Below are 18298 nucleotides of genomic sequence, written 5' to 3' on the forward strand. Positions count from 1 at the left end.
ATCATTTTTATGGAATATGGAAGTATAAAAAAATAAATGTATAATACTAAAATGATATACAATAATTATGAATTAGTGCTGGGTATAAATGTATTCCTTTGTAATCCCCTAAAATAGTGAACGTTTATTTAGATGATTCTATAATTTGACACTGTGTTCAATAGTAAAGAAGAAATATTCAAAAATAAAAAGTATTTTTACAGGAAATCTAACAAGTTAAAATGATTGAGAAATTATTAAAAGAACTGCATATGTGTGTATGTACATTGGATATTTATGTCATGTATAGAAAATATGAAGTCCATTTTCTGTATGTGCAAATCTCTTATCTAGATAACAAGAGGGTGCTACTCACCTGCCCTGCTCCCTGCCCAGAGGTGTCTGAACAGACAAACTGGACAAACTCTTTGAGAGAGTCCTGGCTATGGTGATGATGATGATAGCGTATTGTTGGGTGGGTAAAGTAAGGACTGGACTGCTGGATAATGGACGTTGAAGGGAAGTGTATAGTAGATGCTGATGCCCGAGGGCTCCCTGTAGAGGAGAGAAAACATGTACTTTATGTTATTGAGGGCGTAATATTACAAAAAAACACACAACTTCACACATGTTGGTGATGACGGATGAAAATACTGTATTTGGATAAAAAAAGAAACCAGTTTTGGTTTTGTTGATGTAACAAGAACTTCTGATTTATTAGGTAGATTTGAATCTTCTCTCAATATTCACCCAATATATCACTCTTCTAAAATGTCTTTCATACTTGCCTGGTCTCACTCCAGCCAGCACAGGGAGGGGATGATGGGTGAATGCCATGCGAGAAGAGCTGGTCTGGCAATATTCTAGCTTGCCTGACTTCTTAAGAGATCCAGGGCCTGGAGAGGAACATGGAGAAAAGTCATATGCAATATAATGCTGTATTCGTGTGCCAACGTATGCCTCTACTTGGGAATTCCTGAGAAAACAAGCTGTATGTATGAAATACTGCAGCCATTGATTGTTTTCAGTGGTACTGCATCGCCACCTTCTGACAGATAATGGTTACTACAGGCTTCTCTAAATAAAAGGAATTTCTTTAAAAATTATATAAACACATTGCCCAAGATTTACTAATCCTTTAGATGGCGTAACCTTAGGCTCAGGCTGGATGATAAATATGGGGCAAGTACAGACACTTTTTTTTGACTCTATATCAACGATTGGAAACTTTACTTTGAAATAGATCTTTACGCCAGAATTATGGCACAATTTTGGAACACAATGGTGCAAATCAGGCCCCGTCCCCTTCGCCTTGAAGCTTTTCCCCCTTCTGAAAAGCCAGCCTCTTTTCGAGCATTTAGGAAAAAGTGTCGAAAGCCCAGATGCACCAATTTGCGCCACATTTTAGATAGATTTTTGTAACAGACACATTGGTAAATCTTGTCACAGCATTTTAAAAAAAAAATTTTTTTCCTGTAATTGCAGCAAATTCTGTACTTTCTGTTCTGCTATAAAATTTCAAGGAACATAAGTAATGAAAGAGCATTATATAGTTATATATGCTAAAATAATGTGTAGTATAGTATGTTGTATAGATTCACCATCAGAGCCAACATCACATCATACAGTTAAGCAATACTCATTTAAATGGTTCAGGTCTGGAGTATTATTATAATAATCTTTACTTATATAGCGTCAACATATTCCGCAGCGCTTTACAATCGGGGTTCATGTACAAACAGAGTCATAAATAACATATCTACAAACAGGTCAACAAAAACAAAAAAGAGGAAGAGCTTGCAATCTATGAGAAAATAGGGGTGACACAAAAGGTAACAACTCCTTGATTTGTACAGTGGTCCAGCCATCTTAACACAACAGGGGAGTGGATATAAGCCAGTCACCAGCCAGAATCTTTAAATTACCTAAAAAGGTGTGTTCTGGGGTATTATGGACCATTAATGACCACATTAGGCACCTGGACCACCTGCTGTAAATTTATGGGTGACAGTAGGAAGGGGGTTAATTATGTAGAATAATGTCATTGGTAAACACCAGACTCATATGATCATATATAGAGCATTGTCTTACCTGTGTCCACATCATTCGACCATACGCTGGCCTGGCTTCCTCCAGCTGCAGGCGATCTGCCTGTGCCCGGGTAAAATACATCATCCACCGGGCTCTCTAACTCACTGTCGTCCAAGGATTTTGGACGCTTTGTGGTGCTAAGAGATAGTAACAAAGAAAACACCAGGTTTGTGTGGAAATCTGTTATTTATTCAGGGCGTGACGTATATTTATTCACCTTACTGTCCAATAATATGAATTCCATAGTGTCCAACAAAATTATAATTGCCCCAAGCAAAAAAACAACTGATTTCTAGAATTTCAATCCCACTAACAATATCAATAGTACAAGAAAAAAAAGACCTACATATGTATATTGGATTGGATATCTTTAAAGCTATGCTGAAAACTCTCCTACTACTGTGCATGGTGTTTTCTTGTGTCAGTCAGTTACGCTTTCTGGTAGCTAGATCCAGGAAATCGCTTACTTATACCAACCCGTAGTAGCAGCTGTCATTTTGTCAAATAGTCACCAAGGCTTTCTGTCCTCCCCTGCTGTGGCTCCTATGTGAGTCCTGCTTCCCCACCAACACAGATCGTTCGATATGCCTCAATGTATACAAGCTAACCCATGACCTGTCAGTCACTGTGGGGGGGCGGGGTAAAGCAGGACTCTCAGGCTTTTGTGTGGGAGTCCTGGCAGCATATAAATAACGTTTTAGGTAAAATCATATAAAGTCGTATTTCCTGTAGCTGAACCCCACCCTCTATCCTATGGTGTCCTCATATATTTTATTAAGTGCATTGCATGCCGATTTTCCCACTTTAACTTGGCTAGTTGGACAACCATTAAAGGGTTATTCCTTGGACAACCATTAAAGGGTTATTATTGACAAGGTCTGATAGTTGCAAGTCCCACCTCTGGGACCCACACCTATATTGAAAATTGGGGATGTCCGATCCCTTCATGCGGGTGCTGTAATGAGAGGTGGCTGTGACCATGGAGAGATGCATGGTTTTTATTCACTTACATGGGAGCTCTGAAAATAGACACGTGTAATTTGGGGCCCCTGCCTATCAAATATTTATGTCATATCCTGTGGGTCATGTCAATATGTGTGTATATCAGCAGCCTATAACGCAGAATAGACCTGTGCCTATGGATAAGCCTATTGATAATTGCCATGATTAATGCCAAAAAATAATGAATTAGTTACCTGCTGGATGGAGGGGATGTTAAGGATCGTCGGCCAAGTGTCACCTGGTTTATGTTGTAATAGCTTGGGCTCTCCAGATCAGCCAGTGAGAAGTTAGGACCGGATGCCGTTGCAACAGGTGCTGGAAGACACAGGATAAAGTAAAAACATAAATGTATAACAGCTTAAAGGAGTTTGTGTAGACTTTTATACTGATGACCCGTCCTGTGCGTAGGTCATTAGTATCTGATCAGTGGGGTACGACACCCAGGACCCTAGCCGATCAGCTGTTTGAGAAGGCCCCAGTTATAGCAGTAGTGCCGCAGCCCTCTCGCAGCTTAGCCAAGGCCATGTGATGTCATGTTCATCGGTCACATGGCCTAGGCACAGCTCAGCCCCATAGAAGTGAATGGGACTGAGCCGTGGTACAAAGCACAACCACTATATACGGCGCTGTGCTTGGTGAGCTGAGAGAAGGCCGTGGCACTACTGCTAGCACCGGTGCCTTTTCAAGCAGCCGATCGGCTAGGGTCCTGGGTGTCGGACCCCCAGCATTCCGATACTGATGACCTATACAGAGGGCAGATCATCAGTAAACCCCTTTACTATGACATCATTTTTTCAGAGTATACACAGAGAATCTTTAACAGATGCTGCGTTAAGGAGCACTGTAGGTAAAACTGGAGCACGATACGGAGATTCTCTGGTGGTCTTTGAATTCCTATGTCATCCTTTATGTCCTGAGACTTTGTCCTAGATATAACACAGAATATTAATTTCTCCTAGAGTGTTCTGCACTCTGTGCTGGAAATCCACAGCTCCGCCCATTGTGTAGTGGACAATGCTGGTTACTGCAGCACTGCTCCAACGGAAGTGAATGAGAGAAGTGTTTCAGTAACAAACTCGCCAGAGCTATTGCGGAACAGCTGATTGGCAGGGTTGGAGGGGGTTGAACCCACACTGATCAGATATTGATGGCCTGTCCTGAGTATATGCCATCAATATAAGGTACAAAAAAAACCTCCTAGTAAAAGTACATGCCAGTGTAGGCAGCCCCAACAAAAGAAGCTAACATTTCATTTTATGCCGGTGTCACAATGGCACTGTACATATTGCTATACAGTTTAATTGCTCTCCAAATAATAGTAACGCTAAAAAATAGCATGTAACCTGCACTTTCATATGTCTCACATGGGCTGTGGCAATAGAGCCCCAAATCAACCAGAGGTGAATCAGGTTGTTCAGTACTCACTCTGGGACACCCGGACAAGCTCTGTGACATTCCACACCCCCGAAGTGACAAAACAGTCCTGGAAAGTGAGATGTCCTGCAAACAAATGGACACAGTTACACAAGGCAAACAAAGAGGATAGTTTCTATGGGCATAGCGTGATGAAGCAATGTGAGGAGGAATGTTATGTCAGTCAACCACACAAAGCTAACTCCGGAAAACAATTGCCTTTCCCTCGCATATAGGGCTGTATTACACTGACCGAAGACCGGCCAGATCATTACTAACAATCCTTTGTAGGATCGCACAAAACCAGATGTTAGCACTGGGCAAATTGACTTTCAACATAGTTTGATTTACTGTTATGGTTTAATGGGGTGCCAAAGGACTTCTTGTCTTTTAAAGGGTACGTAAATACACGAAGGGGCAGAAGTGCTGCGCTGATCACCCTGCACCTACTGCTTTTATTGTCTCTGTTTGCCTCTCTGAGAACGTGGGGTACAGATCCTATATTCTTTACTTACATTCGTACTCCATATGCTCGGACAACTGAGCAGAGCCTATGAAAGCAGTAGGTGTGGAGGGTTCAGAAGAGGGCTTCTGCCCCTTCGTGTTTTTTTTTTTTTTTTTACAAAGGTTTAGTTACACTTTAAACCTAGCTTGATAAATGTGGTCCTGTATATAAAAATGGTCTCACAAGCTGATGGACCATACATTGTGATGCTATTTGGTGCCACAGACATTGGACCCTTTGGTGTAATGGATGAGCAGAAGCACTTACCATTTGGAGGAGGCTTTATGTCCACCTCTGTCTGCTGGTTTGAGTTATCTGACTGCCCGGAATCTGTAGGCAAAAGCAAGAAGCATTTAATGTATTTCTGTTATATAATGTCAAGTATTATTCAAATGATTACATATATAGATATGCAGGGAACATCTATGTTATATCTATCTATCTATCTATCTATCTATCTATCTATCTATCTATCTATCTCATATCTATCTACAGTATCTATCTTTTATCAATCTCTACAGTATCTATCTCATATCTATATATCATCTATCTATCTTTTATGTATCTATCTCTACAGTATATATCTATCTCTCTCTTTCATATCTATCTATCTATCTCATATCTATCTACAGTATCTATCTTTTATCTATCTATCTCTACAGTATCTATCTATCTCTCTCTTTCATATCTATCTATCTATCTCATATCTATCTACAGTATCTATCTTTTATCTATCTATCTCTACAGTATCTATTATCTATAATCTATCTATCTTTTATCTCTCTCTCTCATATCTATCTCGCTCTCTCATCTATCTATCTTACTACATTGAGCCTCAATCATTGCCTCTTTAGACCTGCAAAACCTTTTTCTTATTTTCTTTTTATACAACGGCTGAGATTCCCATCTGGCTCTGAAAGCACATCATTACTCCAGCATATTCACGAGGAAAAGGGCATTTATTTTCTTTATCCTCCGCACATTTTCATTTATTGCAATAATTTGTTTATCTTTTCCGCTCTCAGTTCACATAAGGGTGCTTTAAACTGTCGATAACACATTCTTTTTATTATTAATGGTTCATTGGAGGGAGAGGGCAGAATATAGAGGAGAATATCACAGAACTGTTGTGAATTGCTGGCAGCCATTTTAAAACTTGGCAGCCATTTTAGGGCTGGCTGACAGTCCTCGGGAATAAGAAGTAGAGGCGAGATTAGGGATACCGAGTCAAAAAGAAATCAAACATATCTACAAAAAGCCAGGTTAACAAGTAAAACAAACACTCATAAATGTCGATTGAAAGCAGAACTGGTGGCTTTCTTGTGTTAAACACATTCATAGAGAAGTTCAAGTAGGCTCCTTTACTAAATATCTCTCATAGGCAACGGCACGGAAATGTCTTGTTCTTCTAGGAGTCTTTTCTCTATGTATTTGTTAATCACACCATTATGTTCTCCAGTAGAGATCCAGTGGACCTCACCGTACAGTAGAAGTTCTAGTGGCCTGCCAGAGATAGTAAGATGGTGGCCAAGACCAGCACGGTCTCCCTATTGCTGACCTATGGTGGTCTTGAAATTCAATAAACACAAAATCACATTAGAATTGGGACTTTTTTTTAGATATTGCTATACACCAGGGATGCTCAACCTGCGGCCCTCCAGCTGTAAAACTACAACTCCCACCATGCCCTGCTGTAGGCTGATAGCTGTAAGCTGTTTGGTCATGCTGGGAGTTGTAGTTTTGCAACAGCTGGAGGGCCACAGGTTGAGCATCCCTGCTATACACTATCAAGGTATGAGGCACCAAAGTGCAATGAAAGGTTGATCTTTTTCGCCTCAAAATATTTGCTTCCATTTCATAAATCAAGCGGAAACATAAAAGCAAAACCACATTCTGTGGGGCCTCTCGCTGGTCAGCAGCCCATCTCATGTAAACAGGGTGTGCTGCTGACATATTGTAACGTTTATGGGGGACAAGCAATCGTAGAAGTGATTGTTCATCTCCCGTACAATATCCATCACTCAGTGTGAAACCTTTGTAATCCACCACCGATCACCTCTTAATATCGTTATTAGTGTTCATTAGGCCCATGTCTTGGAACAATGACACTAAGAGGAGAATTTATCATTATAGGTGTATTTAAGGTTAGTTTTTAGATTGAAGTTACTATATATACGTGCAACAAATGTATGAAAATGGCACATAGTAATAATACATTTGGGGCAAGTATAAAGTGGTGGTGCCTCTTTCTGTATAATTATGCCTGGCATAGAGCTGCGACTTTTAAAAAAGTTGTACTTTATAAATGTGTCTACTCTGAAATTGTGAGACCAAATTTTTCACCCCAAATCTGTAGGTGGTGCTGGAAGGCATAAAAAAAGTCACAACATTTTTGCACAAGTGACCCCAAAAATTCACAAAGTCTTTACTTTTCCCCTATATTTTTAGTTTCTTTTATACATGCCCTTGGCAGGTAAGGCTAGGTTCTGGTTGTCTGTTCTGGCAGTGGAACAGACTACCAGAATTACCGTATCCAGCATAGCCAGATACCACCTGGATCAGCCGGGTCCTCATTCACTAGAATGGGATCCATTGGATTTCCTGCATGTATACCGACTTTCTGCTGGAAACCCAATGTTTGGGTATGGTAATTCCGGTAGTCTGCCCCTCTGCTGGAATACCACAACGCAGATATTGACGTAGTGTTTACAGCTAACAATTTTCACTGCTATAAAGATGTGACTTTCTTTAATTTATAAAGAGATTTTCCTGTAATAATTTGCTTCCTTTTTTCTTTTTTTTTGGATTTTGTTGCCGTTTTTGGTGCAATATCATGATGAAACTCTTCACAAACACCTATGCTATGTACTTATACGGTGAACTGTTCATTTTTAGGTTGCTATTGGAACTAGGGATGAGCGAATTTCATATTTTGAAATTTGTTTGTGCTTGATTTGGTGGTAAAAGGTGAATTGCGTTATTGATTCCGTTACCACGGACCATAACGCAATTCTATGATGGAATGCATAATGGAATGCCTTTAGAGGCATTCCGTTATTCATTTTGTCATAATAGAAGTCTATGGCCTGCATAACGGATCCGTCCCGTTTCTGTTATGCAGGAGAGGACTCCCCTGCATAAATGAAACGGGACGGATCCGTTATGCAGGCCAAAGACTTCTATTATGACGGAATTAATAACTCGTTATGCATTCCGTTATAGATTTGCCTTATGGTCCGTGGTAACGGAATCTATAACGCAATTCTGCTTTTACCACCAAATCAAGCGCAAACAAATTTCAAAATATGAAATTGGCTCATCTCTAATTAGAACCATAGGATCAATGATATTTGTGATCCCAAAATAATGACACTTGTGGGTCCTAGAACAATACTTGCTGCTCTAGAATAGTAGAAGACTGACACTTTGGGGGTCACATATTAGTTGTACAACAGCATTTGGGGTCTTGTATATAGATTATTAGAAAGGGCTCAGGAACGTTTTTGCTTAGAGCTAGCCTAGTCTATGTACTTATGATTGTGTCCTATCTCTCTCATCAGTGTAGCTCTTTAGTGCTTGTCACATTCAGATGTTGCTGGCAGCAGTGGGTCCTATATTCCCATCTTTCTCACCCCCTGTCCCTGTGCCAGCCTCATCCTCACCTCCTCCCTTCCTTGAAGCCCCCAAGGGCTGCCGAGCCTCTAGGTCTCCTCCATCATCTTATCTGTGGCTCCAGCTGATAAATCAGAGCCGGGAGCTCCCCTCATACACGATGCGGATTATCTACCCACCTCCCTTCGTGCTGAACTCCCCTGAGCTGGCACACACACAGCGAATGGGGACCAGAGACAAGGAACAAAATGGCCATTATTGTGTGTGCGCAATCAAATCAACTTATCCCAGCTCAGTATACGTGAAAGCTTGTACATATAGGGTCCTGCACTGATGAGATTCGGCTGAATACAGACAAAAGACGCTGCTGTATGTAAGCACTGATTTGCATATTGCAATTTAGCAGAAGGAATGTAGCTGGTAATCTACGTGTGATAATGCCTCTGGAAAGTGGTAAAGCTTCGTCTAGAAAGTTTACCACTGAAGGCCACCTTACATTGGCCGTTCTCTTTTATCCTGATTACCTGGTAGATTTTTAGCATGTTTTTTTTTATTTTTTTAAAATATAATTCTCTGTATTTTCAGATACATCTGTCATGTATGTTGTAAATCCTCTTTTAGCTTTAGGGTGAACACACACGTGAAATAAAATACTTTACATCAAATAAGGATAGAGGTATCAGCCATAACATAAAAACTAGCTATACACATTAGATGTCATTTGAACCCACAGAATTCAACGGGACCAGACTACCATCTAATATGTAAGGGTCCCCCGACTTACTTCCAACATCTGCCATCAGGAGAGAGTTGGGAGGGCCCAATATATTAGATGGTCACATTAGTTATGTTTTAGATCTTTTGCTTCTTTGGAAGAAAAGTGGCTTTCTTCCCTCTCATTTATTACACATGGACGCTTGGCTGAGCTGAGTGGGCATCTATGGAGGGGGATCAGGGGAATCTAATGTATATAGTTGTCCTAAGGTCAGTATTGTACGCCCACATGCCCTGCCCTATGATCACTTACAGTATCTCCAGTGCTGAGAACCTCTAGAGAGATATCAACAGCCAGTCATATTTTACAGTTTTTAAGGTTTTTGGCAATATCTCTCCGTATCTCTTTAGTCCCTCGTCAAGCTCTCCGGTGAGTCTTTGAAGATTTGCTAACAATTATACAGCTCCTGATACAGTGGCTAGAGATAATGAATATAGAATATATATCCTTGATAGTTCAATTCTCATACTGGCCATAGGCATATGATAAATTATCATCTTCAATAATCCCCCATTTATATGTCATTTCATGATGTTTGCCAGTAACCTTTGCCAGAATCAGCCAGGAATAATCTATCAGATTGCTTCCTTGTTTTCCCTGAAAGCATTGTCCACCAGACCCCATAGACATTGGGATTTTGCCACTGAAATTGGCAGTATTTTACTGTAAAAATCTAACTTCTATACCAAATTAAGAAACCGGGGCAGATGTTAAACCTAAGACCATCTGTAGAAATATGGTTCCTTCAATATGCCCTCCATTACATGATGACGCAAGCATAAACATGACCAAAATAGAATCAATATATGAAAAACTCAAATCACATTCACCATCACAGTTTAGAATATATGTATGGGGAAAAAATAACAGCATGTGACGTATAACGATGGAGACTAAAGGGCCCTGAATGCATTGGAGATCAGGAATTGTTGGGCTCATAAGCTTCCCACAGATGGTCATGTTGGCAAGGGTTGGTGAAAGGGGAGGTAAGTTCTGCACCTGATGCTCTTATTACTGAGCAAATCTGGGCTGCAGCTGTGGCCCCTCAGCCTACTCCCCCCACCACCACCATTCCTGGCCTATGCCCTGATATTTGGTTAATGAAAGAAGACAATAGAGGATGCAAAATACTTATCTCCCATAGTTTTGTTTTCTGTAGCTTTGTACTTAGTGTTCATCTTATCATTTCTCGTATTGCTTTTTGTGTCCTATGATTTTCTAATGATTTTTTTAAATTATTATTTTAGTTATCCTTCTACTTGTGTATAAGTCTTTCTGATGTTAACGGGGTGTTTGGTCAGTCCAGTTTAATGTTGCTGGTCCCTCTACTGATTGTCACGGAGGGGAACTGTAATTTGGAAAAAGGCTGTCCAAGCTCAGGTAGACATCTTTTATGGCCTCTGAGGCTGCATTGGATGGGAAAATGAAGCATTGCATGGATCCCATTTCTCCAAAAAGAGTATGTTGGCGAAAACAGAACAGTTAAAGTTTTGCAGGAAAATTTTCACTGTCTTTTGATTAGACCAAATCTCATTGTGCTTTGACCACATTGTGTCCACATAAAATCGAGAGGTCTGCAGACCAAGATGACCTTATGCCTGTATATACATGTCGGTTGCTGCAGTAAATAGTAATACTGAGTACTCCCTAGTGGTTACTCAGTGACGGGTATAAATAAAATGCACTGAATGTGAAGTGTTGGTGTAGATCCAGTTCTGCATCTGTTTGGCAAGACGCCAAGATTCATTTTGTTTAACCCTGTGTGACTAAGGCAGAGCGAGGGAGGGGAGCAGTGTGGAAATGAGAGTGCTGCGAGCAGAGAGGAGATACAAGGAAAGAGACAGTTTTCTTTTAACCAAATACAATATATGTAATTTATAATCAACTTTTCTATTTTTCATTCGTCTTCGCTGATACTGTATTTCCTACTTCATCCCATCCTGCTTGCTATTATGAACCTGAGTTTCTCCCTGCCTACCTCGGTACAGGCCTTACACCTGTATTGTGACTCCTGGTTTCTCCAGCTTTGCTGTCTATCCTGCCTCATGTTTCTGTCTCCCTCCGTTGTGAGTCTTCTACTTCTTTCTTCCCCCCTGTCTTTCCTGCCTCAGTCTTATTTCCCTGTGCTTTTCCTTTGTTTCTCCTGAGTCAGTCTCCTGTTTCCCTCTTCAGTGTCTCTGTCTTCTGATTCTTCTGTAGTCTTCATTTCTCTGCCTATCTTGATTTACTCTTCTGTCATTGACTTTTCTCTTACACTCTTCTGTTTCTCTTGCATCTCTTATGTCTCCCTGGCTTACTTGTCTTCCTCTTCTTCTGCCTCACTACTGTCTTCTCTCTGTGTCTTCTACCTATTCTCTATGACTCCTGCCTCTACGTCTTTTTTTACTTTTCTGTTCTGCCTCTCCTGCATCTTATCTGTCTCCCCTGCCTTATCTTTCTGTCTTTCTCTTTTCTGTCTCTCTCTGCTGTTTCCCTTTTCTGTGTCCCATGTCTCAATTTTCTATCTTTCTCCTCACTGAATATTCTTCATTCCTCTTCTCTTTTTCTGTGTCCCGTCTGACTCTTCATTCACCTCGCTCCACTCTCACTTTTCTGTACTGTCTTTCCTACATCTTTTCTGCCTCCCCTGTCACACATTTCTGTATTCCTCTTCTCTGCTCCCCTGCATCACTCCTCTGTCTGCCTTCGTTTAATGTCTCAGTTTTCTGTATCTCTTTATGTGTTATCTGTCCCACTTTTATTTCTATGCAGACCAAGTTCTCATATTTCTCTGTCTGCCTCAATCTCCTCTACCTAGCTACAATTTCAATTTTATGTCAGTTTTCTCTGCGTCTGTATCTGTCTGCTGGTTCTTCTCTGTGTCCTACTACCTCCTTTCCATTAATTGCTTTCTCTAGGTTTATAGTTGTGTGCATAAAGTACATTAGGCCTCGTGTGCTTTCATTTTTAGGTATAATTTTACTGTCCATTCAGGCTTGCATTTTTTATTCATTAGGGAACAGCAGGAGGTCCCATCAATTATTTTTGTCCCTGTGAATGAAAAACAAGTACAAAATATTCACCCTGCTGTTTGGTGTGACACTGGCCCACACCAGAAGGATTCTAAAAAGTAATATTCTCAAATACCTTTGGCATCTTTTTCAGTTGTTTATATAGGTGCCAAAAATAACATAATTTCTGAATGGGCCTAGGATGCTTTAGACCAGGGAACAGAAACCTCCAGCACTCCAGCTGCTCTTAAACTACAACTCCCAGAATCCTCCTTTCACTTCTACAGGAGTTACAAGAACAGATGAGTAAGTGTGCATGCTGGGAAATGTACCTTATTTTTTGCTTTATAAGACTCACTTTTTTCCCCCAAAAGGGGAGGGGGAAATGGCCGTGCGTCTTATAAAGCAAATACTAGAGTGCATTTTTATAATGGAGGTGCTCACTAGTATGCTTTAGGTGCCGGGTGTAGGGAGTGTAGTGCTGCAAGCGCTTGTACTCACCCTCCCAGTCTTCATTCCTGGGGGTCGGCGCTGCACTGTCCTGACCTCGTACAGCGTGAGGACGTAGTGTGCGCACTATGACCTGACGCTGCACACAGTCAGTTGACAGAGCAGCGCAGGCCGGGAAGACAGAGGAGCGCGACTTCTGCCGGAGGTGGAGAGGAGCCGCGGCGCAGGACAAGTAAGTGATGGTTTTTATTTTAATCTGATGAGAGGTCTGATGGGGGTCTCACTATGGGCTGATATAAGGTCTGATGGGGGTCTCACTATGTGGGCTGATATAAGGTCTGATAGGGGTCTCACTATGGGCTGATATAAGGTCTGATGGGGGTCTCACTATGTGGGCTGATATAAGGTCTGATAGGGGTCTCACTATGGGCTGATATAAGGTCTGATGGGGGTCTCACTATGGGCTGATATAAGGTCTGATGGGGGTCTCACTATGTGGGCTGATATAAGGTCTGATAGGGGTCTCACTATGGGCTGATACAAGGTCTGATGGGGGTCTCACTATGGGCTGATATATGGTCTGATGGGGGTCTCACTATGTGGGCTGATCTGAGGTCTGATGGGGGTCTCACTATTGGCTGATAGAAGGTCTGATGGGGTTCTGACATGAATTGCTGATGCGATGTCCTGATAGGGGGCCTGATCTGATGTCCTGATATTTATCGGGGTCTGATAAAAAAAAAAATTTTTTTTCTTATTTTCCTCCTCTTAAACCTGGGGTGCGTCTTATAAAACGAAAATGCTGTAGTTTCATAACAGCTGGAGTGCGGAAAGTTGCTGACCTCTGCTTTAGGCTAGTTTCACACTAGCGTTCGTCGGTCCGCTCGTGAGCTCCGTTTGAAGGAGCTCACGAGCGGACCCGAACGCCGCCGTCCAGCCCTGATGCAGTCTGAATGGAGCGGATCCGCTCAGACTGCATCAGTCTGGCGGCGTTCAGCCTCCGCTCCGCTCGCCTCCGCACAGCCGTGCGGAGGCGAGCGGATCCGTCCAGACTTACAATGTAAGTCAATGGGAACGGATCCGCTTGAAGAGGTCACCATATGGCTCAATCTTCAAGCGTCCCCCATTGACTTTACATTGAAAGTCTGAACGGATCCGCTCAGGCATCTTGCGCACTTAGAAAATTTTCGAAGTTATTAATGCAGACGGATCCGTACTAAACGGAGCCTCCGTCTGCATTAATATGATCGGATCCGTTCAGAACGGATCCGATCAAGCGCTAGTGTGAAAGTAGCCTTAGAGGCTTACAGCGAACTTGGAGCTGTATTTAGTTTCCCTTGGTATGACTTTTTTTCTGGTGTTTTTCCCACAAGACTTCAAAAACAGCAGAAAACTTTTTTTAAATGTCATGGATAGGAAAAAATGCCACAAAAGCAGTTAAATTAAATTCATGCATTTTTTACAGGCAAAAAAATTATAATGGTATAATGGACAAACGTGTGTGAAGGAAGTCTAAGGATTATGCCTTACAGTTTTTTTGGCATGGCTTTATTGCATTTACATTTAGAGGGGTGTTCCCTGTTCTGGACCTCATCTGTTAGCCATAATGGAGTATGGTTACAAAGAACGTCTCACTGTGGAGGACCTGCTATGTCCATGCATTACACATGCCATTAATTTCAGTGGTTTCATTTTATCCCGTGGTGGTGCCGCAGGGAAATTGGGCACCTGCTGCCAAATTCACTAACAGATTACAACTTATTGCTGGGAACCCTGTGATCATCTTATTGTATGCGATCGTGTTCAGTTCAGTTTTTATCGTGCGGGTGCAATGCGATTTGATGCATTTTGCACGCACGTGATAAAAAACTGAAGGTATGCAAACAACATCTCTTAGCAACCATCCGTAAAAAATGCATCGCATCCGCACTTGCTTGCTGATGTGATTTTCACGCAGCCCCATTCACTTCTATGGGGCCAGCGTTGCGTGAAAATCACAGAATATAGAACATGATGCGATTTTCACGCAACGCACAAGTGATGTGTGAAAACCAACGCTCATGTACACAGACCCATTGAAATGAATGGGTCCAGATTCAGTGCGGGCGCAATGCGTTCACATCACGCATTGCACTCGCGCGGAATACTCGCTCGGGTGAAAGGGGCCTTACACAGTGCGGTCCGGCTTCGGGAGCCGCATACAGAATTCCTTTAATTGTTTGGCTGCACCTGTACTTGCTATTGTTTCATGTAGATCCCACGGTAGGACCGCATCGAGTATGGGCACCGAAACAAAGGACTCAATATAGTATAAAATAAGTTAGTAATTAGACCATGAAGTGACTATAACCACAGTTTATTTCCACCTTGCAATAATTTTTTTCCATAGTAGTTCTGTTTTATACTTTTTTACCTTCAATAGAGCAATGGAAGTACACAAAACTGCACTGTGGTACATGGGATCATATCATGTGTCCAATTATATGGCTCTATACAAAGCTGTATATCTGAAATATCTGCCATCCAGTGGCACAGAATCTAACGCTGTATACCTCTGTATGGGATAAGAGGCACAATCTGGCACCATAGACTTAATATGGTATCGTGCTAGATAATCTATATTCAAGTGAATGGGGCTCAGCTGCAATACCAAGTGCAGCCACTATACAATGGATGGTGCTGTGCTTAGTAAGCTGCAAGGAGGCTGCTGCGCCCACAGGAGTGGCACGCCTTCCTCTTACAGCTGATTGGCAGGAGTGTTTAGAGTCGGACTCCTGCCAATCTGATATTAATGACCTATCTTGACGATAAGTAGCTAATATAGAAGACCCGGAATGGTGCCACCTGTATTGGACATGCACAAATTTCACAAAATCAGTGCGTGAATTATAAGAATTTGCTTCAGATTGGAGCAGGCTGACCAAAACCTAAAATGTGGCAAAATAAATAATGTTTCCTTCTTGAACTTCATGCTCCTGTATAATTTTTACGACTCTCGGAAAATGGGTGGGGCTCCATGGGAAAGGGATTGGGGGCCTAAGATGTGCCATTTTGCGCAACATTGTACAACAAATTCTGGCAAAAAGTCCTGTCGCAAAGTAAGCAAACACTAACTGCGGCCATAGGAATGAATGGACTTGCAGCATGACTCCCAGAATCACAAAGAAAGCCAGGGGGCCTTCATCGGGCTGTTCTCGGAACTGCCTGCTCCCAGTGACTGCATTTGATTCCAGACCGGCTCCTGGCACAGGTAATGGCTTACCTGTGCATTGCTGGACGGGTGAGTCTACCTTACTAAAGATGGCAACCCGCATGTGTTCGCTAGCGAACACTGCGAACTGCCCATCACTGCCCTGCTTATCTTGTGTGCGGTTGATGTGTCACAGTGCATCCCTGAGGTGGATGATAGTTGTCTACAGTTTTGGTCCGCTTCCGATCCGCATTTTTTGAATATTAGATGTGGACCCATTCATCTCAATGGGGCCGCAAAAGATGCGGACAGTAAGTCCACTCCGTGGCCCCATAAAAAAAAATAGAACATACCCTATTCTTGTCCGTTTTGCGGACAAGGATAGGACATTTCTTGCAGGAGAGAAAAAAGTTTAGCAAATTCGGGATTTGCGGACTGCAAAGATGGATGTGGTTGTGTGCAGGAGCCCTTAGTAAGCTGGGGCTCCTAGCAGGTCTTGCTCATTTAGGTGATGTTACAACAGCTTAACAACGTGCCATTCGTTTGCTGTAAACTTTTAGATTCGGTCCACAACCTTTGTTTAGTTTTTTGCACCGGTGCGCGCCTTCATAGATTATAAGCTGCTGTATTTACAGACACATAGCTAGAAAAATGTCAGATGATTCACAGCAGTGCGTACATACACGCGGATACGCACACGCATCGTGTAGCCTTTGGATTGTCTTTCTGCTAATAAGCGGGTGACAACTATCAAATTGCTATTTTCAGATAATTAAATAAACCAGATTTATATGTCTGTCCTCCAAGCACACCCTAGACATATTGCAGCTGGTGCAGGCCTCCTCCCTGCTGCTGCCCTCCCCTTTCACTGCCAAAGCAAGCAGGAGCAAACTTCCAGCTCCAGACCTAGGCAGCTACTGGAATTAAAAGCATCCTGGGAGTTGTAGTTTGCTGCCGATAGTGAGTCCTGATATGTTGTCATAAAGCAGTGATCTAAAATCAGTAAGGAAACTAAATTTCATGTGAAGTAAAATCTGTTACTGGTGTAAGGTGCTGGTGTTGTTCCCAGTTGGGCTCAGTTTTTCTCTTTAGTAAAAAGCAGAATTTGCTAAATTCGTGGCTTAGCTTTGGAAAAAGCATGTTTGGCTCTAGCTGGAAAAAAAGGGAATTGGTTTGGGAACATTTCCCAGAAGTTTGGTCCTCTGTCTGCTTCATATAGGTGACTTAACATAAGGCCTCCTGCACACGATCATTTTTTTTCCCCGTTTACTGGCCGTTTTTTGCGTTCCGTATACGGAACCATTCATTTCAATGGTTCTGCAAAAAAAAGGAATGTACGCCGTATGCATTCCGTTTTTCCGTTCTGTTGAAAGATAGAACATGTCCTATTATTGCCCGCAAATCACGTTCCGTGGCTCCATTTAAGTCAATGGGTCCGCAAAAAAAAGGAACACATACGGAAATGCATCCGTATGTCTTCCGTATCCGTTCCATTTTTTGCGGAACCTTCTATTGAAAATGTTATGCCCAGCCCAATTTTTTCTATGTAATTACTGTATACTGTATATGCCATACGGAAAAACGGACCAGAAACAGAAACACAACGGAAACAAAAAACGGAACAACGAATCCGGGAAAAATGGACTGCAAAACACTGAAAAAGCCATACGGTCGTGTGCAGGAGGCCTAAGGCAGTTACACCCAAATTAGCGCCCTTTGCTTATTCTTTAAAGATCCTGGACATGGGTCCATCAGTATCAGATCCATCTGGAATGAGGCAACAGAAATGCAGAATAATATTTATCATACTTGTCCAACTTTATACACTTCATGGTACATGAAGTGCCACTAACTGGCTTTGCCATATTGTATATTCTATTTGAACTATTCTGCCCTTTTATTACGTAAAGGGGACATTTTGGACCCTCATGTTGCTGACAGTGGTGGTATGTGTAAGAGCTGAGAAAAACAAATGTCTCACCAACATACAATATTGCTCAAAAGATTGGTCAGGACATCTCTGGTCAGCTTTGGGGATCTTGTGTCCTGCAGATCCATATTATCCATTTTGATGCCAGAATTATGGTGCAGTTTTGGTGCAAAATGGCACATCTAAGCTCCCACCCCCTTCCTCTAAGGCCCACCCCATCAAGCATGTCGGAAACAAGTGTAGAAACCCTAGATGCGCTAATTTTTCACCACTTTTTTTTATGCAGACACATTGGTAAATCTGTGCCTTTGTTCCTTGTGGACTATCAGACAGTAAGGACATACGATATTCACTGGCGACA

At 42.0% G+C, this 18298-nt stretch overlaps 1 protein-coding gene across 5 annotated transcripts in view; it reads right to left on the reverse strand.

The window, feature by feature from the left end:
• Positions 1 to 18298, reverse strand: part of NFIX (nuclear factor I X) — a 161512-nt gene that overhangs the window by 34128 nt on the left and 109086 nt on the right. For all 5 annotated transcript variants that reach the window (XM_044278973.1, XM_044278977.1, XM_044278976.1 and 2 more), the window contains 6 exons: positions 5258 to 5320; positions 4498 to 4572; positions 3267 to 3387; positions 2071 to 2207; positions 768 to 875; positions 356 to 534 (listed from right to left, as the gene is read on the reverse strand). In XM_044278973.1, coding sequence (XP_044134908.1) covers positions 356 to 534; positions 768 to 875; positions 2071 to 2207; positions 3267 to 3387; positions 4498 to 4572; positions 5258 to 5320 — 683 coding nt within the window. The remainder of the gene's footprint in view (positions 1 to 355; positions 535 to 767; positions 876 to 2070; positions 2208 to 3266; positions 3388 to 4497; positions 4573 to 5257; positions 5321 to 18298) is intronic.

This window comes from Bufo gargarizans, chromosome 2 (assembly GCF_014858855.1).
Source record: "Bufo gargarizans isolate SCDJY-AF-19 chromosome 2, ASM1485885v1, whole genome shotgun sequence".
Taxonomy (NCBI): domain Eukaryota; kingdom Metazoa; phylum Chordata; class Amphibia; order Anura; family Bufonidae; genus Bufo; species Bufo gargarizans.